Source organism: Esox lucius, chromosome 16, assembly GCF_011004845.1.
Source record: "Esox lucius isolate fEsoLuc1 chromosome 16, fEsoLuc1.pri, whole genome shotgun sequence".
NCBI classification, from domain to species: Eukaryota; Metazoa; Chordata; class Actinopteri; order Esociformes; family Esocidae; genus Esox; species Esox lucius.
Window position 1 is genome coordinate 2,623,312 of NC_047584.1, and position 26,427 is coordinate 2,649,738.

Consider the following 26,427-nt stretch of genomic DNA (forward strand, 5'->3'; position numbering starts at 1 on the left):
TAATTATGTGAATTATGCGGAAATGCATTTCTCAAATAGCCGTACTTACCCTGAAAGATAATGTGTTTAATTAACAATTGTATAACAGTTGAAGTATATTATAGTTTTTTGACAACATTCAGTTGGTCAATTTCATTTGATATTTGTTGAATAAAACAGTAGAATGTATTGGCTCTGGTGACTGGCCTTGTACACTTTCACGGCTCATTATTTGATTCTATAGTAGGCTACTAAGCCTATCACTACTGAAATTATAATCACATTCCAAAGGACAAAACAATATTTGAAAGGATCCTAATCATGAAACCTTTTTGTGAGAACTAATATTGCAAATTATATTCAGTCCCCTAAAATGTGTCAGTTTTAATGTAGCTTTCTATTAATTTGCTTTAGCCTATTTCTCAAACACTCTATTAGGTATACACTCCCCCCAAGAGTTTACAGTAGACATTCACATCCAAAGTTTGTTTCATGTTTCTTTGGCCCATTCTGTCTGTCATTAAAGATGTGATTTTGGCTCCAATTGTCCATAACAACTGATGCGCTCATAACCAAATTAGACAAATATACAAATGGTTATTCCGATGCTTCCGTTCGGCAACTAAAAGTCTTTCCCTCTATTTCAAAATGTTGGTCACTGAAATATGTCAATAGTGATGCTTTTTCCAGTATATTTTGACATTTAGACTAGGTATTACTTGGAAAAATTCAAATGTTTAAAAGAAAATTCACTTGAAGTGGGGATAACATTTTCCCTCCAAATTAGGTTTGAAAATGGTTCAGATATAGTCTATATTTGTCTTATTTATTTGTTTCATACATATTACTGTAATTAATTTTTATGCTTTCTTAATAGAGGATAGTGGGAAAAACAGAAAAGTGCACTTAAACAGCAGTTATCAAACCCATGCTGCAAGGAGACTAACAGTCCTGACCACAAGATCAACCCAGACCACTGATTTAGACCTTTACTAACGTTGTGTGAACAATCCAATGTCAAAGAGATAATTTGTGTCTTCTGCATTTATGCAATGAGGCAACAAGAAGGGTCTTTGAAGATGTTAAATGTAAATCCTCCTATTCATGGGGTGGCTGGCAGCATAGGGTCCTGCATTGGCATTGTCAACCATAGAGAAACAAAAGTGCTGACTAAATACTTGTGTTGACACCTCATTTCCTCATTGAACGTCACTGATGCTGGTGGTCAGACAGGCCTTCAGTATGTGGCTCTAATCCAATCAGGAAAGAAAACATTAACAACCTGATTTCCTCTGGATCCAGGATTGGAATATCTGAGTTGGTCCTCATTAGGGCACATCGCAGGAAAACATTTCAATAATTAATCAAAATGTTTGGACAATCCCCGTTTCACAGCGTTTTTCTTCCTGCTGAACATGACTGAGTTTTGAAAAGCAGGATGCTATAAAAAAACTTAAGCGACACATGCTAGGCCCTGTTTTCCGACTTTGTAGCCTAATGTTTTTAACCCTATTTCATCTGTTTATGTCTTTAACGCCCGCCCGGGGCCTGGCAAGACCAAAGTTAGCCGGCAATTTTGATGTATGCCACCGAACAAGAAATGAACCATTTTTAAAAAGCTGATCTCCCTCCTTTTTCCCCTTGTAAAACGCATTGGTCGTTGAAGCCTCAAGTCGAGCGGGAGATCATTTATTTTTTCTGTTCGGATTTAAATGTAGTGCCATGAAAACATGGAGTAAAATGTCACTTTGTATGCGTTGGGTGGATGTTGCGTGGGTGTTGCGTGCGTGTCTGTGCTCTGAAGCACTTTTTCTCCCCCTTACTTCTTTTCAAGCCAGTACATCAATAAATCGCTCTATTACCTGTTGTTGACCCAAGCTAAGCTGGCCTTTGAAATCTGTTACAGTGCATTAAGTTAACACATGTTGCAATGGGAAAACAAAGCTCGCTTAGAAAGGGGCTTGGGGGACCAGGCCAGCTGAGTAAATTGAGCTGGGGATGGGATGGCAAGGGAGAGACAGACTAGAGGCCTACAGTTGGCCCAAGTTGCGCACACACACGCACACAAGGAGAGTAGGATCTCATACGGCTAGCAGATGGATCTGTTACCCCGTGTCCCCACAGACACAAAAAAACAACCAGCTCCCCAAAACAAGTGCCTGGGCTCTGGGCACCGGGGGCCTTTGATCCGCGGCAACATCCTTGGCCGAGGAGCAGGGGCTTCCTCGGAGTCTTCAGAGCCCAGGCACATGGGATCGCATCTGTACAAACAGGGCCGGCGCGCTGGAATGTGTGAACAATGCAACAAAAGAATCTTGTTCTGGAGAACATTGGCGGGGGGGCTCGGGCCTAACCGGGTGGTTTGTGTGGTTTAGAGATTGAGCGTAGTTGTCGGATCAAATGACCAGCGTGGAGAAATGTGTGCAGTGTTTTTAGTGATAACAAGAAAGTAGGAGATTTGTGTGTTTGGCAAAGTATTACATGTGTTGAGCCAATGGATGAGGCGTAATGATATTGGTGGGATGAACTCTCCTGTATAACAATAAACCTTTTCAGATTAGCAGAGTATTGGCCTCTATTATATTTTCTTGTTGGTTGTTGTAGTGCCTTTTTCCTATCTTTATTTGTAGCTCTACCTACCATTTACTTAAAATACATGCTGTACATACAGTATGTTTATAATGTCCACAAGACCATTTTATCACAACACTTATGTGCCAGTATGATTTGTATTGTAATTCTGACAATTCCAGGCCTTCATGTATTGCGATTTGATACTGAGCTTTTTATTATAATTCACTGTTCTAAACATACTGCTCACCAACTGTCTGTTACAGGGGGATAAGAGAATAATTCAATAAAATCCACAAGCAATCATGAATATAAAAATGCTGAATAGTCTACGTTATACAGAATGCTTTGTTTTGGTGCAGCTACAGCCAACTAATGCAACATTTAAATTGCGAGTTTGTCTTAGCTAGACAATAATATAATCAAAATAATATCACAATATGTAAATCTGTTTTCCCCACTGAAATCAGGCAACTGGGCAAGAAATTTGATGGTTGGAGAATCCACCAAGGGGCCGATTGTTATTCTAATGACACTACAGTGTTCGGCAGCCAGGATGGGAGAAATTGTCCATATGTCAACAATTACCCGGGTGATCTAGAAAACTGGGCTGTATGGGAGATTGGCGTGGAGAAAGCCACTGTTGACAATCCGTCACATCAAATCCTGTTTTGATTTAGCCGTAAGGGATGTGGAAGATAAAGGCAAAGATGTGGCAAAAGGTTCTCTTGTTTGATGAGACCAGTTTTTTATTTTAAATAAAATAAAACGTATTTGTGGTGTGAAACCAACACTGCTCATCTCAATCAGAACTGCATCCATATAGTACAGCATGGTGGGGTTATCAGTATTAAGGACTTTGCCTGGTAATCAGACAGGAGGCTGAAACTTGTCCACAAGTAGATCTTACTGTAAATTAACCAAAACATGTATGAACAGGCCTACACAAATACATTATTTATGTACCATACAATCAATATCTTAGTCTCCAAACTTGAATGCCACGGAAAACCTCTGGTTTGAATGAAGAAGGCAGTCCAATGGCACGAACCAAAGGATCTCAAGGATTGAAAAGAATGGTGTAGGGTAACTTTGGTTGATTTCCTAGAATCGTGGATGAAGTAGAATATATTTTGTAAAATATTTCAGGGTACCAAAAGTTTTGGAACTGATAATTGTAATGCACAAATTTAACACTAATGTTTAGTTTCTTATAGCATATCCTTTGCATTCTGTAAATGTCTGAAGTCTGCAACCCATTAACCCAACCATATGCTGGATATCGTCTCTGTTTATGTTCTGCCAGGCTTGTACTGCACCCATTAGTTGTTTGTTTTGATGTCATTTAATCCTTAATTCTCAAATACAGCAAATCATTTAAACTTTTTAGCCCTGGAAAAACTTCCTGGTTTATGTGTTGTGTTTGGGGTCATTGTCTTGTTGTATCATCACGCACCGTCCAATGATTTGTTGGTACAGTTTTGTTTTCAACCAGACAATCTTACTGTATACTTCATGCTGCTGCTGTCAGCAGTTACATCATCTGTGAAGATAAGTGCGCCATTTCAATTGTCATTCACCCCCTCCACCATATTTCACAGATGAGCTGATATGCTGGGAATCTTTGGCAGTTCCCCCCCCCCCACTCTTTCTTGTTGCCATCACTCGGGTACATATTTGGTCTCATGGACCTTTCACCAGATGTTGGATCTCTGCAGAGCCTTTTATGTCATTTTAACAGTTACATTGTGTTACATTTCTGAAGTTTTTAAATGGTAAAATAGAGTGGATATAAAAGGTCTACACACCTCTGTGAAAATGTCAGGATGTAAAAGAATGAGAAAAAGATAAATCATGTCAGAACTTTTTCCACTTTTAATGTGACCTATAAAATTAACAATTCAATTGGAAAACTAACTGAAATCTTTGAGGGGACAAATGAAAAATAAAAACCTTACAATAACCTGGTTGCATAAGTGTGTATAACTCTTCTAACTGGGGATGTGGCTGTATTCAGAATTAACCAATCACATTCAAACTCATGTTAAATAGAAGTCATTACACACCTGCCATTATTTAAAGTGACTCTGATTAATCACAAATAAAGTTCAGCTGTTCTAGTAGGATTTTCCTGACATTTTCTTAGTTGCATCTTAGAGCAAAAGCCATGTTCCGCTGAGAGCTTCCAAAGTATCTGAGGGATCTCATTGTTGAAAGATATCAGTCAGGAGAAGGGTACAAAATAATTTCCCAAGCATTAGATATACCATGGAACACAGTGAAGACAGTCATCATCAAGTGGAGAAAATATGGCACAACAGAAACATTACCAAGATTTGGACGTCCCTCCAAAATGGATGAAAAGGCGATAATAAAACTGATCAGGGAGGCTACCAAGAGGCCTACAGCAACATTAAAGGAATTGCAGGAATTTCTGGCAAGTACTGGCTGTGTGCTACATGTGACAACAATCTCCTGTATTCTTCATATAAATGGACTATGGGGTAGGGTGGCAAGACTGAAGCCTTTTCTTACAAATAAAAACATCCAAGCCTGGCTGAAGTTTGCAAAAACAAACATCAAGTCCCCCTAAAGCATGTGGAAAAACGTGTTATGGCCGAATGAAACCAACGTTGAACCTTTTGGCCATAATTCCAAAAGGTATATTTGGCGCAAAAACAACACTGCACATCACCCAAAGAACACCATACCCACAGTGAAGAATGGTGTTGGCAGCATCATGCTTTGGGGCTGTTATTCTTCAGCAGGAACTGGGGCCTTAGTCAGGGTGAAGGGAATTATGAACAGTTCCAAATACCAGGCAATTGTGGCACAAAACCTTCAGGCGTCCGTTAGAAAGATGAAGATGAAGTTCACCTTTCAGCACGACAATGACCCAAAGCACACATCCAAATCCACAAAAGCATGGCTTCACCAGAAGAAGATTAACGTTTTGGAATGGCCCAGCCAGTGCTAATACCTGAATCCAATTGAACATCTGTGGGGTAATCTGAAGAGGGCTGTGCACAGGAGATGTCCTCGCAATCTGACAGATTTGGAGCACTTTTGCAATGAAGAGTGGGACAATATTGCCACGTCAATATGTGCCATGCTAATAAACTCCTACTCAACATGACTGAGTGCTGTAATAAAATCAAAAGGTGCTTCAACAAAGTATTAGTTTAAGGGTGTGCACACGTATGCAACCAGAGTTTTTCATTTTTCCCCCTCAAAGATTTCAGTTTGTTTATCAATTGAATTGTTCACGTTATAGGTCACATTAAAGGTGGAAAATGTTCTAACATGATTTATCTTTGTCTCATTCTTTTACATCACAAGAACCTGGGGTTTTAACAGGGGTGTGTAGACTTTTTATATCCACTGTATGTATGCAAATAACCTCAACTAACAGATAATCTATACTTTAACTTTAAGATTTGTCGTGGTCCTTTGTATTTAGTAATCTCGCTAGCCAAACAAGTCTCTGGTTAATAATGATTTGGGTGTATATCAACCAAGCCTACATTGAACCCTCATACTGAATGAAATGTACTCTACTGTATGTCTGACTAACCTTCTCTTATAAATCCTGAATGTACATATTTCCCCTGGAGTTGTTCACTTAACGGTAAATTAGACTTGTTATGTTATGTTTATAACCATCCCATTTACAGTATGTTGAATAGCACACATGAAGCTTTTTTTGGAAGCCCACCTAGTCTTATTCGATGGGATGAAAGCAGGAAGGAGGACTGAATGTAAGGCCTTTTAGTGGACCTGCATTGAGACATGCAATGTAGACATGATTACCATTTTCTAGAAGCCCAGGCCTAATAGGCCCCTGCAAGAGAGCATTGGGTCACTACAGTACAAACCCCACTTTGTAATAATTGGGTAGCAGACAGTGTTCCATGTGGGCTGGGATATCACTTCCAGTTTCTAGGATCTGTTTTATGTGTTAGCAATACCCCACCTAATTCTAAATTATCTCCCCTTAATCCCACTATCTGACCTTCAGTGTTTAGGGGGAAGTCAATCTCGCTCTGTCTGCAAGGTGATCTTCTCACGACATCTAGGTTTGGCCTGCCGTCATGGCAATGGGAAGCATTGCAATTCCAAACATTTCAGAGGTGTAATTCGAGCCTGGCACTTCCTGTCTTATTTAGTCCCATAGAACACCTTAATGAGCCACAACGCTGAAGTTTATAGGGCATGTTGTTTGTTGACTAGACTTGGTGGGGGGTTTTACGGCAGTGTGTGTGTGCTTGTGTGGGCATTTCTGTGTGTGGGTATAGAAAATCCCTGCAAGGATAGTAAAACAAGGATAATTTGACCTTGTGGGGACCTTTCAACAGTACCCATGAAGAAAATGGCTTTTTCGGACTTAGGGGTTAGGTTTTAGGATAAACCGTTCAGTTTAGGGTTAGGAAAGGTGACTTGTTGTTACCCACAAGGGGGACATAGTGCAAGTGTATTTGGTAGTAAAAATACTGGTTTACATGTCAGACGGTAGTTGCAGTTCTACATCCAGCCTCTTGGTGTCAGTCTTTACAATGTTCTGTGGAGAAATCGTACATGAAATGTTTGATAGATTTTCTTTTCCACAGTTGCGGCGAGTGTCTCCCTTCTCTGAATCTCCCTCTCTCTATTAATTCAATTCAAAACAGTCTCCTAATTATTGATTAAATATTGGAGTCTGTTTCGACTGTCAAAAAACCTAAGGCAAAGCATTGCACCTCAGAAAGAAGTTTACCTGAGTGAGCCATTTTCCTTTGAATGAATAAAACTGTAACCTGAATAGATGGATACATGAATAGATTGGGTGTATATTTTTCATGGAGATATGGAGAGTGCTTTGAAAAGGGTTTTTCAAAAAGGTAATGTAATCTCTGACACATCTTTTGCCTGTTCACATTGTCAAAGTGGAACCCAAAATATATTATTTTTGGTTCTAAATTGTGCCTGTGTTAATGCTCAGGTACTCAGACTGTTTAACTGTAGTGCACGTTTCTTCAAGGCTATTACCATACTATACTTGTGATGTGTTTTCATCTCTTATAGAAAAAATTGGCCTTTAAATGTAGACTACATAATTATATCTTCTCTGTCGTTGTGTTTTGAAGCTCATGAATTGCCAATACTGTAGGCTTGTATAGTATAATTACAACAAATACTGGTCACAGGACGGGAATATGAAAATTAGGTTCTTAGCATGCATGGGTGTGCATTCCCCCTTGTTTTAATGGCCAGATGTAAAATGAAATATTAAAAGAACATAAGCAATAAGGGGTCTGGTAATAATGGGAACAAATTTCCCATGGTGAAGAAGAATGTAAATGGGTGAATGGGACCCTGAGGATGGGGGTGGGCAGTGTGGGTGGGTGGGTGGGTGTGTGTGTGCGTTCGTGTGTGTGTGTGGTGGTCTTGGTTAGGGATTCTTGAGTGGTTATACACTTACATGGGTGATTCCTACAGTAAATCACTGACCTTTTTTGATTTTCACCACATGCAATTCCTTTAAAGAAATTATTTGGACAGTAAGCATTTTCTTTCAGCATTCTTTATTTCTGATTTAAATCAAGGATGAAAGGAAAGTGAAGGTTCGTTTGAGGATACTTGGATAACCCCCAATCAGAAACTGCTTCTCCTCCTTCTGCTCCACTTAGATAGGTTTACAATTTTTTTCTCACAGTATCTGTTGGGTTATATCACGTCCTTTCTATAGAACCACCATGATTCTGGGTGTCCAAGCTGAGGGAAGGTGGGGGTGACTTGCCACTTCTAGAGGAACAGTTGTTCCATTTGATTTCAATCACTTTTACCACACAACTGTTGATTTTAATACTTGCAATACATAGATGCGAGGGGTGGTGAGAAAGTGATTTGTATCAATTTTTAAAAAGTAATTTGAACTATTTGATAAGTTCTTGACAAATGTTTTTCTTTATTGCAACCATCCCCCAAAACAGTTTAAACCGTTTTCGCTTAGTCCCTTTTGTTACATAATCAAAGTTGGTTTAGTTGTCCCCGCCATTGGTTGTGAGACAGCATGCTGTTAGATACAGAGGGGATGCAATCTTTTGACAGATACATGTACCCTAATATGTGAATACAATTTGGATGGATAACTGTCCATTTCAGACAGTATGTACTTGAATGGAAATATCAGTCTTCCTATAGAATAGACATCCTAGTTAAGACATTTGACAGTGGCATGACCAGCGGCCATCTTTATCTTAGTAAATGAAAGTTAACATTTCAACATAGATGGTAAATTGTAGTAGTTTGAATGGAGAAGTCCATGTTATTAATTGTATTTATGACACCCACCCTTTTTATGAAAGGGATTGATATCAAATGGAATGACCCAGAAGACAGACAGACTGACAGGGACACACATGGTCCCTGTTAGGACTTTATTTTGACCCACTGCGTTAGCGCACGCACACACACACACACACACACACACACACAAACAGACACAGTGATACCATCAAACACAGATACCATCAAAGGAGCCTTTTGTGAAAAGGGCTGTGGTGTTTCTATGTCTATCTCCTCATCACTCTAATGATGCAAGCCCTACATGTGTTTAGAGCGGAACTGACATAATTTGAGCTACTCAGTAGATAACTAGTAGCAAACAGACAATCTGGATATAAAATATACTACATTATCAGTTTATGCTAAGAAACAACTGTTGTGAAGTTTTTTTTTTTTAAATAGAAAATATTCCACAACCTAGACTGACATTGTTGGCAGAATATACAGCACTAATGCAGCGCAATGCATTATTCATACAATTCCCTATTGTTCAGATTGGTAATCCCATAAATATTGTTATCAGGTTGTAAATCGATTGTTTGCTCCCTCTAGCCATTTGAGGCATACTTTAGTTTTAGTAACTCCATATTTTGGACCAAAACTGACAAACTGTGATGTAGTAAAATGTGAACTGGTGCGTGCAGTAATCACAAACATATCTATTTAATGTAGCAAGCTTTTTTAAATATTTTTTTCCAGTTAGAAACCCAGTGCCACAGTGACGATAGCCTGTCTTTGGACTGTGGGTGAGATCCCCCGATATCGTTTCTCTGTGGCAACAGAAAAACAGGTGTAATTTGGTTAGATCACATTAAATTTGAATCACTGCAGCTGCATCATTGCGGCCATGAGTTTGAAACCTTGTTCTGGCATAACAAGAGTACTCTGGGGTTCCCTTGAGGATATTGCACAACTCATCATGGTCTGGTGACTCCTAGTTGGTCAGGCGCCTGACAGATGGTTGTTGGCTGAGGAATGTACTCAACTAGCTCAAATGTGTAAGCGGTGTGATGAGGCTAACAAAAGTTAGTTGATGTGTGCAGCAGGGGTCTTCACAGGTCAACCAGACCAGAGATCCGAGGAGAGGGTCTGTGTCCAAATCCGAGGAGAGGGACCGTGTAAGCAGAATGTCACTGACAACTGACAGAGAGTGACTGCCCCTTGTTAAATAGTGTAGCGGTTAGAGACGCGGACCTGCAAACAATAGGTCCTTCATTCAAATCTTGTCACAGCAGTGTATCCTCTGGAAAATATTCTTGCTGTGGGGGGAATGTTGCAGAGTGGGGGGACACTTAATTCTTCTAGGTTTTTGAAAAAATATGTCCTATAGTTCATTTCATTGATGGGGGGGCAGTTGAGGGAGAAGCACATGCCGGTAGCTAGATGCCCTCCTCCTTTCGCTCCAGCTTTTTCCTTTTATCCACCCACCTTTCTTCCTATGCCATCCATCTATTCTCTCCTCTTCCTATTGTCTCCTCACCATCTTTACTTTCTTCTTCTCTATTCCTCTTCCATTCTCTCCATATCTTTTCCTCTCTTTTTTCCACTCTACTCTCTGTTCTCTGTTTCACTCTGGTCTACTCTCTGCTCTTCCATGTCACCTGCTGGCTTTCTCCTCTGTACCATTGTCTGTTACTTTGAAGAGTCTTGTCTCTTCCCTGCCTAGTAAAGTAAAGCTTACACTTCTTATAAATAAACACATAGCATAACCTTTTAAATATGGTACTAAACATGTCCACCTAATTAATAAGGTTGTTTAGGTTCAAGTAAATGCATCATTTAATTCAGAATTTCATCAGACTAGCTAAAGTTACCTGATTATTGTCCCTGCTCCCCCTTTCTCCTTTGCTGCAACGGATTAAAATATTTTGACAAACCAACTTAAGAAAAACACATCGAAAACTGGTCGATTGACGTCGCACTTTATGTTGGATGAACAACTTGCTTGCATGGCAAATGAAAGTACGGTTAGCTAGAAAAACGTTGACGTCTTTGTTTCTCAATATAACGAGATACAATTGTGACAGTATTATCTAAACATCCGAACAAGGTGAGCATAATTAGTTTTTACTGAATAGTTAGCTAATTAACAAAGTAAAGCAAACAAACGACTGGTGCTTTTACCGTGCGGTCCTCTGCTGGTATCTCTATCCCCTTGCTTCTATAGATGCATACACTGTGAATTAAATTGTGTTGCGCAGCAGGAGAACAAAAGGGGTTTCGAACGAGATAAGGACGTGTGCTTCTCGTATAGCTCGTCTGCATGGAGCGTATTGGTGGCTACGATTACTATGACAACGCAATCTCTGTTTCTAAAGTTAAATGCAGAAAATATCACAATGAGCTAAATACCCTGAAGACAGATGTTGTACTCTGACAAATCAAATGTAATTTGTATAACAAAACGTTTTGATGAAAGATTTTTTTGCCGGACCGCGTAAGCGGAGCCGGCGGAGAAAAGCGAATGTCTGCGAGCGAGCGAGCGACCGACCCACCCTTGTTGAATAGCATTGTGGTTAGAGAAGTAGACTTGTGAACTATATGTGCCGAGTTCGTGTCTTTTTATTGACTTGGCAGGAAATATTTTGCCATGGCGGGCCACAGTCAAAATACATTATACATTAGAATGTGTTCCGGATAGACAAAAACGTTGCTGGATTCAACCTTCAGTATATGTTATAGTAAGCCTAAACTAAAACTTTTTATAGTAATATTGTGACTATTTCTGGTGGATTTGCCATCCGTGCATGCTTTTTGAGGTAATATAGGCTAGATCAAAAGCCCTTGGGCAATAAAACAGTATGGGTTTCCATGGTCTTTTCACTTGATGAAAAGTCCGTTATCTTCACCTATATTAGTTATTGTATCAATGCCATTCACAAATGAAAGAAAAACAAATGTTTTTGTGCCATGAAATGAAATAGCTTTGGCAGTGTATAGTTCTCTTCAGTCTCACTAGCAATTGCACAACTCTTATGACTATTCCAAGTAGTAAGTTAGTAGATACCATAGACTGTAAATATAATGGACGACGCCCTTTCGCTCTTTTCCATTGGTGAAAAATGAAGCCACCAGTGTCCTGATACGGCGCTGACATCTTGGACTTGCGTCTGCGCAGATAGCTATCTTGGGACCAGTTCTGCGCAGTAGTTATGCGCAGTAGCGAGAAGGAAGTAAAGCCGTAAAGCTGCGAAATCAACGGCCCCACCCCTGTGCCCCGCCCTCACTCTCCCTCGCAGAATGCGCATACCGTAATCAATCACAAGTCCAAGTACAGTACAACCTTTGCTTGTTAAACCTAGACGATATGTTATAGCCTAATTTACATCATGTTTAACCTTAATTTAGAATAGGCCTAATACAAAAATAATTGGTAACTTCTAGCTAACGATCACCTGCTAGCTATTAACATGGCTATTAACCAGGCTTGTTGTCTTTTAGCTAACGTTAGCTAGCCCATTACATTTATTTACTAATTAAATAGCTTATAAATTTAACTTACCGAAAAAAATTCAAAGATCGATTGGAAATGCCAGATCGGTTAGCACAATGTACTGCAGAACAACCCATTATGTCCGTGTGAAATTATATCAATTATAGAAATTTAGAGATTAAATGTAAAGTTCCAATCTCCTCAGTCCTCCGAAGATTCAGTGGCTCCTCGGCTCAGATAGCTGTCAATCACAGCTGTGAATCACGACGTCACACCACCGTTTTTAGAGCATTAAATAACTAACTAAAAACAAACTTATTTTAAAAACAAACTCTTGAATTTACATTAGCGTGATACAAACTACAGTAAATGACAGAAACCAGCTTCGGAAAGCTTTATGACCTATACTGGGACCACTCACCAGGGGGCGATCGAGACGTTTTGGCTTCACTTTTCAGGGCTTGTGCGGCACGCTTGGTAGATACTAGTAATTCTATGACTGCTGCAACAGTAATAAGCTAATATGCTGTTAAAACGGCCAGTGGCAAAAGCTGTACACTTTATACATTGCATGCACAATTATTAGCAAGTGATTATTATGATCATATTATTAGTTCTATGCAACATTTTCCAGCTCCAAACCATATAAACTTGAATGCTCATTTGATTTAATCATTTTCAGGTAAAATTCATTAGTGTAATGAGGGAGGGTGTGGCAACAGTGAATAACACCTAATATCAAGATGTGCATAATTATTAGGCAGCTTCATGACCTCAGGTAAAATGGGCCCAAAAAGAGATTTAACTGAAACTGAAAATTTTAAAAAATGTAAATGCTTTTCAGACTGATTCAACACTCTTGAATTAGCTAAACTATTGAGGCGTGACCACCCGACAATCAAAGATTTTGTTGCGAATAGTCAACTGGGGCGCATAAAACACATGGAAAAGACGCAAATTAACTGCAAAAGACTTGAGATTAATTAAATGTGAAGCTACCAGGAATCCATTATACTCCAGTGCCATCATATTCCAGAACTACAACCTACCTGGAGCGTCCTAATAATTCTGCACTCCTATGCATTCCCCTGAGAAAACCAAAACTCACTTTTCCTTTGTTAAACATTAAAGTTTGAGGTTCAATTTTATTTCGGATTGACTAAGAGCATTGTGTTTGTTCAACAATAAAATAAATATTGAGGAATATTTGCCTAATAATTGTGCACGGCGTTTGTGGTGGTCAACTTAATAAGAAACGTTAGTCAGTTGAACACAATGCTTAATGGTATCTAGGGAGATATTCAAACTTGACGGTCGAGAAAGTAAAATATTAATTGATTAATCTTATTGGGGAAAAAAATGACAAAATCTAAAATAAAAATCTTAATTTTTACAAGACATATGAAACCATGTAGATAACCAAATAATCAGAAAACTGACGCACCGCTCTTATACCTCCTCGCTGGATTAAAAATGGAAACGGTATATTTTAAAACAGAAATAGTTAAAAGATCACGGTATAATAAGTAATGTTACACCTAGGCCTGTATTTATAAAGAACAAACAATCAATCGGACTCACCATTTTTGGATGAGTAGGCCTATGCCCGCTACATTTAAATGAGGCGGACAACGCGCTCTGTGGATATACCATGAATAGTTTATACAACCATATCACATATAAACAATTGTTTCTCAAAAACAAACTTAAAATGAAATGTCTTTGGACTCCGATTACTAATCTACAGCAATCTGATCTGATTTCCAAGCAAGCCTATTGATTTTTATTTTCAAAAATGCTCAGGGGCGAGTGGGGGTAGTCCAGTAGTTGAAAACACCCGCTTGGATGGCACTGAGGTCGTGGGTATTCGCATGTATTGAGGGAATCTTCCTTCATTCAGCCTACCTTCTACCAGTCCGTTGGCTTTCCATTCTGCGGTTGTAGAATATCCCGCAAACGTTACTTTATCTCAGTACCGCAGGGACGTTGCAAGGCCTATTTTAGGAGGGAAAATATCAGTTAGCTCCCCCTAAATAAATCAATATATCAGTCAATATATTTTCTCCGTGATTTCTTTTTTGGTCAATCTTTCCATCACATCTACATTTCTTACAAATTGTATAGTTATATAAGTTCTAAAACGTTTATTTATGAATGGGCATTAGAATAAATCAACATTTTCAGTATTGCTTAGTTGTCTCCCCGAATCGTGTTCATTTGGCAGCATGTTCGGTTGAGTTGATGCTTTGAACGGAACTCGCTCATCTGAAGGGAGGTGTCTTCTGTAAATAGTAGCTATCGTTTCTAGTGGTCGGATAAGTAATCCTTTCAAGTTCAAAATGTAAATACACTGGAAAGCAACGGTACGTTTTGCTAATCAATGTAACCTTTCAGCAAGCACACTACCATTTTTTTATAGAAAAGTATGGAGGTCCAAAAAACAACAACATTTAGATGGTGAATATGTCATGTAATGTATGGAAATTGTTTAGACGAGTTGCAGTTCGTGAAATTCGACTTGCCGACAGACCAGACTTCATGTGAAATCAAAGTGATCAGTCTTTTTTTTTTCTTTACCAGAAGATAAGAAAGCTAGTTACAACTTTCCAGTAGACACTTCAGAGAAGACTACTATCTGTCATTTGTAATACAAATAAAATTAGATTATAATGTAATTAAACAAAATAGTGAGGTTGAAGATAATAAGGGGTCCTATTTTTGACCTGGTGGCTAACATATGTACTCACTAATAATTATCAGGAAGACAGTTGCAAAGCTGTGCGTGTTTCACAGATTCATGATTGTTTGGGTTTAAGGTTAACATATTGCAGGAAGGGAGATCTGGTTGATCTGGTTGTTAAATGTTTCTTTTTAAAATTATGATAAAAAAAATGTATGACTTTATTCCCAGATGAATGGGCAGAATGATTAAGAGAAATCACACTTAGAACATACTTGATGTAGATGTTCATTTACTATAAACCAAATGACTATGACCAAAAATCACCTTATTTTGATAGATTTCACACCCATTTTTACTCAATACATGATGAAAATATGTTTTGGAGAGTATGCCCAGATCCCCCAAAACGAGGCTTACTCCATTATTTTCTAGTGACGTCCCTGCAGTAGCGACTTTCTGTGCTCCGGGTGACTGTGCATGGCAGTGGAATGCCATATCCTGGTTGCACCTAATTAATTAACCGCAAAAAACCTTCGCTGTCAATTATATTTATTGGCATCATATCTTTCTCTATTACCTGGCAAATCGTGTTATCCTCTGCCCGTTGTTTATTACAGTTGTTGTTTCTAGCGAACATCGATGTAATGCATTGTCTTTTGAGGGGAGGACAATGTTTGTTTGTCAAGTAATACACTCAGCTAAAGGATTATTAGGAACACCTGTTCAATTTCTCATTAATGCAATTATCTAATCAACCAATCACATGGCAGTTGCTTCAATGCATTTAGGGGTGTGGTCCTGGTCAAGACAAACTCCTGAACTCCAAACTGAATGTCAGAATGGGAAAGAAAGGTGATTTAAGCAATTTTGAGCGTGGCATGGTTGTTGGTGCCAGACAGGCCGGTCTGAGTATTTCACAATCTGCTCAGTTACTGGGATTTTCACGCACAGCCATTTCTAGGGTTTACAAAGAATGGTGTGAAAAGGGAAAAACATCCAGTATGCGGCAGTCCTGTGGGCGAAAATGCCTTGTTGATGCTAGTGGTCAGAGGAGAATGGGCCAACTGATTCAAGCTGATAGAAGAGCAACTTTGACTGAAATAACGTTACAACCGAGGTATGCAGCAAAGCATTTGTGAAGCCACAACACGCACAACCTTGAGGCGGATGGGCTACAACAGCAGAGGACCCCACCGGGGACCATTCATCTCCAGTACAAATAGGAAAAAGAGGCTACAATTAGCATGAGCTCACCAAAATTGGACAGTTGAAGACTGGATGAATGTTGCCTGGTCTGATGAGTGTCGATTTCTGTTGAGACATTCAGATGGTAGAGTCAGAATATGGCGTAAACATGCCTTGTTACCACTGTGCAGGCTGGTGGTGTAATGGTGTGGGGGACATTTTCTTGGCACACTTTAGGCCCCTTAGTGCCAATTGGGCATCGTTTAAATGCCACGGCCTACCTGAGCATTGTTTCTGACCATGTACATCCCTTTATGACCACCATGTACCCATCCTCTGATGGCAACTTCCAGCAGGATAATGCACCATGTCACAAAGCTCGAATAATTTCCAATTGGTTTTTGAACATGACAATGAGTTCACTGTACTGAAATGGCCCCCACAGTCACCAGATCTCACCCCAATAGAGCATCTTTGGGATGTGGTGGAACGGGAGCTTCGTGCCCTGTATGTGCCTCCCACAAATCTCCATGAACTGCAAGATGCTATCCTATCAATATGGACCAACATTTCTAAAGAATGCTTTCAGAACCTTGTTGAATCAATGCCACGTAGAATTAAGGCAGTTCTGAAGGCGAAAGGGGGTCGAACACAGTATTAGTTTGGTGTTGCTAATAATCCTTTATGTGAGTGTATATCATTGGCGTAGTCGTGGTGTTTTAACACAATGTATTTGCAGTGAACATGATCATTACACTGCTATAGATTATTCAGAAGGTTCCCAGCCCAACTAGTTACATTGCATTCTCAATTTATGCTAAACTGAACTTGCCTACATCTATCAAATAAAAATGTCCATCAATCAAATTCTTATCGACAAATTATCGATCTTCGATTATTCATTAACATCCCTAATTAAAACATGTTCAGAAACAGTGGAAGGATCACTCTTTTGACGTGTTCTTTCAAACGATTACAACTGCATGACGTAGAGTAAGCCTTTGTAAACATTTTATATCCATGTTGAGTGGAAAATTGAATGCGCAAACCAACAGCCAGGAATAAACATTTCTAAAACCATTTCAGTTTTGGACCGTACCCAAACATTCGCTCCACAGCCAATCTGAACTACCTACAGTGGGGAGAACAAGTATTTGATACACTGCCGATTTTGCAGGTTTTCCCACTTACAAAGCTTGTTATAAGTCTGTAATTTCTATCATAGGTACTCTTGAACTGTGAGTGACGGAATCTAAAACAAAAATCCAGAAAATCATATTGTATGATTTTTAAGTAATTAATTTGCATTTTTTTGCATGACAAGTATTTGATACATCAGAATAGCAGATCTTAATATTTGGTTCAGAAACCTTTGTTTGCAGTTACAGAGATCATACGTTTCCTGTAGTTCTTGACCAGGTTTACACACACTGTAGCAGGGATTTTGGCCCAATCCTCCTTCTCCAGATCCTTCAGGTTGTGGGGCTGTCGCTGAGCAATACAGACTTTCAGCTCCCTCCAAAGATTTTCTATTGGGTTCAGGTCTGGAGACTGGCTAGGCCACTCCAAGACCTTGTGATGCTTCTTACGGAGCCACTCCTTAGTTGCCCTGGCTGTGTGTTTCGGGTCGTTGTCATGCTGGAAGACCCAGCCATCTTCATTGCTCTTACTGAGGGAAGGAGGTTGTTGGCCAAGATCTTGTGATACATGGCCCAATCCATCCTCCCCTCAATACAGTGCAGTCGTCCTTCCCCCTTTGCAGAAAAGCATCCCCAAAGAATGATGTTTCCACCTCCATGCTTCACGGTTGGGAGGTTGTTCTTGGGGTTGTACTCATCTTTCTTCAATCAATCAATCAAAATTTATTTATAAAGCGCTTTTTACAACAGCAGTTGTCACAAAGTGCTTTACAGAGACACCCGGCCTTAAACCCCAAGGAGCAAACAACAGTAGTGTTGAATTTCAGTGGCTAGGAAAAACTCCCTAAGAAGGTCGAATTTTAGGAAGAAACCTAGAGAGGACCCAGGCTCAGAGGGGTGACCAGTCCTCTTCTGGCTGTGCCGGGTGAGATATTAAGAGTCCAATTGGAATAATAAATACATTTCTCTTGGCTAAATCCAGAGTATATTCGATTTTAGACTAGGTCAGAAGTATGACCAGGTGGACAAGGACAGGAACAGCAACGGTCCCCCCAAACCAGGTAATCCGCAGGTGTGGACCAGGACCTCATCTCCTTCTAAAATTTAAAATTGGAGGAAACTGAGAAAAGTTAGTAGTACATCCCTCATGTCCCCCAGCACAATAATATAGCAGCGTAACACCTTGGAAACTGAGACGGGGGGGTCCGGTGACACTGTGGCCCTACCCGAAGGAGGCCCCGGACAGGGCCCAACAGGCAGGAAATCAATCCAACCACATTGCCAGGCATCAACCAAAGGGACACCCACCAACCGCAACCCCCCTGAATGAGGGCCGAGTATTGCTAGCAGCGTACAGCCCAACTGCACAAGTGCGCAATAGAGAGTCAACAACAAGCCAGTGACTCTTCCCCCGAAGGGCATTGGAGGGAGGGCATCCCAGTGGCGACGAGAGCCCACCTGGCAAGACAGCAAGGGTGGACAGTATCAAGCCTACTGGTCACCTTCACGCCCCCGGGCCAGGCTACACCTAATTATAAACTGTGCTGTAGAGATGAGTTTTAGTAGACACTTGAAAGTTTGCACTGAGTTTGCATTTCTAACCTTAATTGGCAGATCATTCCACTGGAGTGGAGCTCTATGAGAAAAGGCCCTGCCGCCAACTGTTTGTTTAGAAATTCTAGGTACAATTAAAAGGCCTGCATCTTGCGATCTAAGGTTACGTGTAGGTATGTATGGCTGGATCATTTCAGCAAGGTAAGTAGGAGCAAGTCCATGTATTGATTTATAGGTTAAGAGTAAAACCTTAAAATCAGCCCTAACCCTAACAGGCAGCCAATGTAAGGATGCCAGGACAGGAGTAATGTGTTCAAATGTTTTTGTTCTAGTTAGGATTCTAGCAGCTGTATGCAGCACTAATTGAAGTTTATTTATTAATTTGTTTGGATAACCAGAGAGAAGAGCATTGCAGTAATCTAATCTAGAAGTAACGAAAGCATGAATAAATTTTTCTGCATCAGTTTTTGATAGAAAGTTTCTAATTTTTGCGATGTTTCGAAGATGAAAATAAGCAACTCTTGAGAGATATTTTATATGTTCTTCAAAGGAGAGGTCAGGGTCAAGGGTAACGCCAAGGTTTTTTACAGTTTTTTGGGATACGACCATGCAGCCGTCGAGGTTCACAGTGAGATCTGCTAACAACGCTCTTTGTTTTTTGGGTCCTAAAAGGAGCATTTCTGTTTTATTTGAGTTTAAGAGCAAGAAATTCTCAAAATAGCTAATTTAGGGGCTTCTCCATGCTTCATTGAAATATATAACTGTGTGTCATCAGCATAACAGTGAAAGTTAATATTGTGATTTCGGATTACATCGCCCAGAGGGAGCATGTATAGTGAGAAAAGTAATGGGCCCAGAACCGAGCCTTGAGGAACTCCAAAGCATACCTTTGACTTGTCAGAGGATATGCCATCCACACTAACGAACTGATATCTTTCAGATAAATAAGATTTAAACCAGGCTAGAACATGTCCACGTAGCCCAATATTGGTTTCCAGTCTCTCTAAGAGAAGGGAGTGATCAATAGTGTCAAAAGCAGCACTAAGATCAAGAAGCAACAGGACGGATGCGGAACCTTTGTCTGAGGCCATTAGAAGGTCATTTGTTACCTTCACGAGTGCAGTCTCAGTACTATGATGGGATCTAAAACCAGACTGGAATATTTCATAAATGTTTTTTGTCTTTAGGAAGGCATTCAGTTGTTGGGAAACACATTTTTCTAAGATTTTTGAGAGGAACGGGAGGTTCGATATTGGCCTATAATTGTTTAATATGTCGGGATCTAGATTCGATTTTTTTAGAAGAGGCTTAATTTCCGCAATTTTTAATGAGTTTGGTACGCATCCGGAGGAAAGGGAGCAATTTATTATGTTCAGCATTGGCTGACCTAGCACAGGAAATAACTCCTTAAGTAATTTTGTAGGAATCGGGTCTAGCTGAGAGTTTGTGGGTTTAGAACTCATTACAAATTTTGTAAATGTGTCGAGCGATACAGTATCAAAAAACTCAAGTGTCCCCATTGACACCTGATCAGGGAGGTTCCGGAAATTTTTTGGACAACTGAGATTTTTAGGACCATAACTATTTAAGGATTCAGTTATTTGTTTTCTAATGGTGACGATCTTTTCATCAAAGTAGTTCATGTATTCATTACAACTAAAGTGAAGACCCACTTCACTTGCTAAGCTTTGCTTTTTTGTTAACTTTGCAACTGTATCAAAGAGAAATTTTGGATTGTTTTTGTTCGCCTCAATCAGTTTGGAGAAATAAGCTGATCGAGCAGACGTGAGTGATTTTCGGTATTGTACTGTACTGTCTATCCAGGCTAGTCTAAATACTTCCAACTTGGTGGAGCGCCACTTTCGCTCCAATTTTCTGGAGGCTTGCTTAAGTGCTCTAGTATTGTCGGTGTACCAAGGAGCAAGTTTCTTATTGCGTATTTCTTTAGTTTTTAGTGGTGCAACTTTGTCTAATGTATTTCGCAGTATTGAGTTTAGATCCTCGATTTGATCGTTTACAGATTTATTTACTCTGTCATTTATGAGCGAACTAGTAAGAATATCAAGGAATTTATTTGTAATCCGAGAATTTATAGTACGGCTTTTGAAACTCATTGTTTGGGGGGCAAGTGGATTTCTTGTTTTAACGGTAAATGTAATAAGACAGTGATCCGATAATCCAGGATTTTGGGGGTAAATTATTAGATCTACAATATCTATTTCTCATGACAGGACTAAATCTAAGGTATGATTGTGGCAATGTGTTGGACCTGAGACATGTTGGATGAAACCCATTGAGTCGATTATGGCTTGAAAGGCTTTTTGAAGAGGATCATTGGGGTTTTCCATATGGATATTGAAATCGCCAAAAATTAGAATACTATCTGCCATGACTACAAGGTTAGACAAGAATTCTGGAAACTCATTGAGGAACAATGTGTATGGCCCGGGGGGCCTATAAATAGTAGCTATGTAAAATGATTTATCGGCCTGGTTAACTTTCATGAGTAAAACTTCGAAAGAATGAAACTCTGTGATATGTTTGAGAGTAAGTTTATATTTACTGTCATAAATATTAGCGACACCCCCTCCTTTTCGGGACGCACGAGGGATATGATCACTAGTATAGCCAGGAGGAGAGGCCTCATTTAAGGCAGTGAATTCATTAGGCTTTAGCCACGTTTCACATAAACCAATAGCATCTAGTTTATGATCAGAGATTAATTCATTTACCGCAACTGCCTTTGGAGCAAGAGATCTAATATTTAGGAGTCCCATTTTGAGATGCGAAGTGATATTATTTTTATTTTTGACCGAGGTGGAGGAAGGCTTTATCTTAATAAGGTTGTTTTTGTTAGCACTACCTTGTTTAACTTTTCTCAGCCTGGAACAAGTCACAGTGACAATAGGTAAAGCTGTACTAACTACTCTGGCTATGCTATTGACAGACTCCACTATGCTAGCAGGCTGGCTAACAGCCTGCAGCCTGACCTGCACCCTATCTCATGTTAAAGCTATAGGAGTGAGACTCCTGTCAATGTTCCTAGACAAAAGAAGAGCACCACTCCAGCTAGGATGGAGTCCGTCGCTCCTCAGCAGATCAGGCCTGGCCCTATTTCTGGGAGAGTCCCAAAAAGAAGGCCAGTTATCTACAAACTCTACCTCCTGCGACGGGCAGAACTCCGTTTTCAGCCAGCGATTGAGTTGCGCAAGTCTGCTGTAGAGCTCGTCACCACCCCTAGCTGGGAGGGGGCCAGAGACAATTACTCGATGCCGACACATCTTTCTAGCTAATTTACACGCTGATGCTATGTTCTGCTTCGTAACCTCTGACTGTTTCATCCTAACATCGTTGGTGCCAACGTGGATAACAATATCTCTGTACTCTCTATACTTGCCAGTTTTAGACTTCGCTAGCACCAACCCCAGATTTGCGGCTACGTCGGTGGCTCTGCCCCCCGGTAAACAATGTACGATCGCCGGCTGATTCTTTAGTCTAATACTGCGTGTGATGGAATCGCCAATGACTAAAGTTTTCAGTTTTTCAAGTCCACCGGTAGAACATGCCTGCCGACCATTCCCCTCCGAAGACGGCTCGGGCCTTGACTCCGACTCCAGTGGGGAAAACCTGTTCAAAGTCTCAGTTGGTTTTAGCAACGATTCAGGTTTAACTGGTCGACGGCATTTCTTCCCAGTGACCAAGAGAAAGTTATTGCCCGGCTGCAGGAGCTGTGCCGGGGGGCTAACAAAACTATCGTTTCTACCTGGTGGCACTGACGCAGATTTTTCTATTTCTACACTAGCATAATCCTTGCCTGGCATTTGCGTCAGAAGCCGAGCCTCTAACTCTGCTATCTTTAACTTAAGACGAACATTCTCCTCCGTGTTGTTGCTACAACAATTACAGTGAAAAGGCATTGTAATAATACTTAGCCTCCGGTGTTCAGGGGTGAGTAGTTCTGTTAATTATGTCCAAAAAGAGTCCCGGTGTAGAAAAGTTGGGTAAGAGGTCAACAGATAAATATTGCGTTGGTAAAACTCTAGAATAGAATTTTGACCAATTAGTTTATATCGAGTAAATTCGAAAAAGTTTGGCAGGTAGCCAGGTAGGTAACAGCAGGCAGAGTACAGCACGTCAACAATCCCACAATGCAGTTCGTCTCAGGAAGCAATCGCATCAATGCAGTATGTATCTTCTTCCTCCAAACACGGTAAGTGGAGTTTAGACAAAAAAGCTCTATATTTGTCTCATCAGACCACATGACCTTCTCCCATTCCTCTTCTGGATCATCCAGATGGTCATTGGCAAACTTCAGATGGGCCTGGACATGCGTTGGCTTGAGCAGGGGGACCTTGCGTGCGCTGCAGGATTTTAATCCATGACGGCGTAGTGTGTTACTAATGGTTTTCTTTGAGACTGTGGTCCCAGCTCTCTTCAGATCATTGACCAGGTCCTGCCGTGTAGTTCTGGGCTGATCCCTCACCTTCCTCATGATCATTGATGCCCCACGAGGTGAGATCTTGCATGGAGCCCCAGACCAAGGGAGATTGACCGTCATCTTGAACTTCTTCCATTTTCTAATAATTGAGCCAACAATTATTGCATTCTCACCAAGCTGCTTGCCTATTGTCCTGTAGCCCATCCCAGCCTTGAGCAGGTCTACAATTCTATCCCTGATGTCCTTACACAGCTCTCTGGTCTTGGCCATTGTGGAGAGGTTGGAGTCTGTTTGATTGAGAGTGTGGACAGGTGTCTTTTATACAGGTAACGAGTTCAAACAGGTGCAGTCAATACAGGTAATGAGTGGAGAACAGGAGGTATTCTTAAAGAAAAACTAACAGGTCTGTGAGAGCTGGAATTCTTGCTCAAATACTTATGTCATGCAATAAAATGCAAATTAATTATTTAAAAATCAATGTGATTTTCTGGATTTTTGTTTTAAATTCCGAGACGGAATTCACAGTTGACGAGAACCTATGATAAAAATGTCAGACATCTACATACTTTTTAAGAAGGAAAACCTGCAAATTGGCAGATTATCAAATACTTGTTCTCCCCACTGTAAATGCAATTAAGCCATTTGCCCCACACAGAGCCATCTTGTTCACTGTTTTTTCCCGTAGTAGTGCAGTTTTAGATTATCTCTGAATGTTTTAATGCAAATATGTTGATATCACACAAACCTTGTTACATCTGTAAAAGTTCTAGTACTGATTAAACAACAATGAAGTTAGACTATCTCTCACCCAGTCTCTCACCCAGTCACAGATAAGGTCTTTGCCGATTGTACTCGATTGGATCAGTCTTTTATTAATCTCTGCATTAACTAGCTATAGCGAGATGAGCTAAAATCTAATGATGGACTGTAGCCAAACCCATTCAAAGTTGTGCTGGCTGTCTTTCCAGTTCCTCTTGTGCAGCCTGTCTGCCAATCCGTAATCTTGTCCAAACCTGATCACATTTCACATGGCAAATAAATGGGAACTTATGTCTGACCAAGTCACATTTGTTAAGGTTATTTATCTTTCTACTTTAGTTTCTGAACAGGCCTCTATGATTCAAATGTGCAAGGGGTCTGTTTTTCTTTTTCCCCCCATGGTATTTTTCAGAACAGATCTGTTTGTCTACGGGCCCATTCTGTTAAGGTCTCTGTTTTCTTAATCTATCTTATGTATGCATATTGGGTCTGGTGGGAAAAACATTGGTTTATTTCAGAATGGATCCGACAGGAAGACCTACTATGCAACTAACAGAGAGAGGCATCCTATTTGTGGTTGAGGTCCAGACTGCTACTTGGCCACATGTTAGATGGCTCCTGTGATATTTACATATGGGCAAGAAAATATGTGGGTGCATTTTGTAGCTTTTGCAAAGTCATTCTAATTATCTAAAGCTACGTGTTTGCTACTGCCTATAAACCCATGGCTCAGTTCACAGTACATGAAGACTTGTGTGTGGCAAATGGCTTCTCTTTATATAGGCCTGCTGTAGTTCTTATTTCACAATGCTCTGTATAGTCTGGACTGCACTAAAATGGCTTTGTTAATATGTCTATTAGTCATATTCAAATGGATGCTCACCTTCTCACTAAAAACTGTCTTAAGAATTTTCACAACCTCCTTATTCTACTTCTACGTATAAGAAACACAAAAAGACCATGTCTGTGTGTTAACTTGCTTTTATTCCTGGGGTGTATATGAATAGATTTTCATTAATTTCAGCTAAAAAGCTGTCAGTTCCACTTTAAAACATTAAATCGCTCTCTCACCCCTCTCCATGAACACTCTCTCTCTTTCTCTGTCTCGCGTGTTTGTTTGGCTGCTGGGTTTTGTTTGTTTATTGTTTCCAGATGGTAGACGGCAGACTTCATTTGTGTGGCTTTCAAGTTTCCCAGAGAGCTTTTTACTGCCTTGGCTCAAGCGCTTATCCTGTTTCCTCCAGCCAGGCTTTATGATGGCCCTTTTCACTCAGCAACTGGAAACAACTGTCAGTACCAGTCTTTGCAGAGCCTGTAGAGGGGGAGAAATTGCAGAGCGCCTGTAGCTGTAGTGTAGAAACAACTCCATCTCTTTGAGCACAGCAGAAGGTAATATACGCTGCAAATGGTTCCCAAGTGAAGGTATTAAATAGAATGATAGGTCTACACTTAAATGGAACTGGAGTGTGAGACTAATTTCCAACTGTTTGGTATAAAATGTGCAAGTGACATGTCTGGCAAGGCCCCGCCCAAACAAGTCCTGATCTGGTCTGATCTAGTCCAGGCATCATTAGACAAATCCCATGTCATTTATTAACTGCCACCAAGGAGGGCAGCTCTCTGTCCCAGTTAAACGCGTGGAAGGACCTGCGGATGTCTTTACTCATAGGATGCAGGTTTTAAAACCGACCCAGAGCATCAAAGCTCCCAGCTGTATAAAAAAGAAATCGTCCTCTTTAACAGAGCTCTTTCACCTGGGCCCTCCGTCTGCTGAATGAGTAATTACCCCCTGCGTTCTGACTCACCTAATCCAATTTCTACTCGTAATTTAATCCAGGGCCAACGCACTGCCACCGGTTCTCACTCTACTTGGACCATAAAACAATACAATAGTTTTTTGGGGGGATGGGGGGGGGGGTTTGTTATGTTAAAATGTTTGGCTTTGGACCAGTTCACAACAAAGACAGCCCACATCTTTGCCAAACATTTTTTTGACCTTAATCTACAAGACTGGATTTTCAACATTTATGTGTAACTCACAGAAAGGATAAGGCGTTGTTTGAGGTGTTCACCTGACGTCAATCGTAATCGCTGTGCAATTATGGGGTCGCTAAGGAGCTGAAAGGTTCAGAGGTGGGTGTGGGGATAGAGGCCCAGGTGTATGTGTGGGGTTAAAATAGTAGCCATGTTAACATACCTTGGGATCTGACTGTACTGGGCTGGCCGAGGTATGACCCTACACCTTGTCACTGAATGTGGCCTGACGTGTGGCCGCGGACCTCAGACGAAAGGTCACAAGTTCGAATTCCTGAACAGACAAGGTAAACAAAACTTTGTTTTGTGATCTTAACTGAGGCGCTTA

The 26,427-nt window shown here is 40.4% G+C and overlaps 1 protein-coding gene across 4 annotated transcripts in view; it reads left to right on the forward strand.

The window, feature by feature from the left end:
- clybl (citrate lyase beta like) overlaps positions 1-26,427 on the forward strand; it is a 130,354-nt gene that overhangs the window by 2,632 nt on the left and 101,295 nt on the right. Inside the window, exon 1 of one of the 4 annotated variants that reach the window (XM_034286722.1) lies at positions 26,229-26,386. The exons of the other annotated variants lie outside the window; for them this stretch is intronic. Coding sequence (XP_034142613.1) covers positions 26,319-26,386 — 68 coding nt within the window. The 5' untranslated portion in view covers positions 26,229-26,318. Of the gene's footprint in view, positions 1-26,228; positions 26,387-26,427 lie in introns of those variants that run through there. 4 annotated transcript variants of the gene reach the window in all.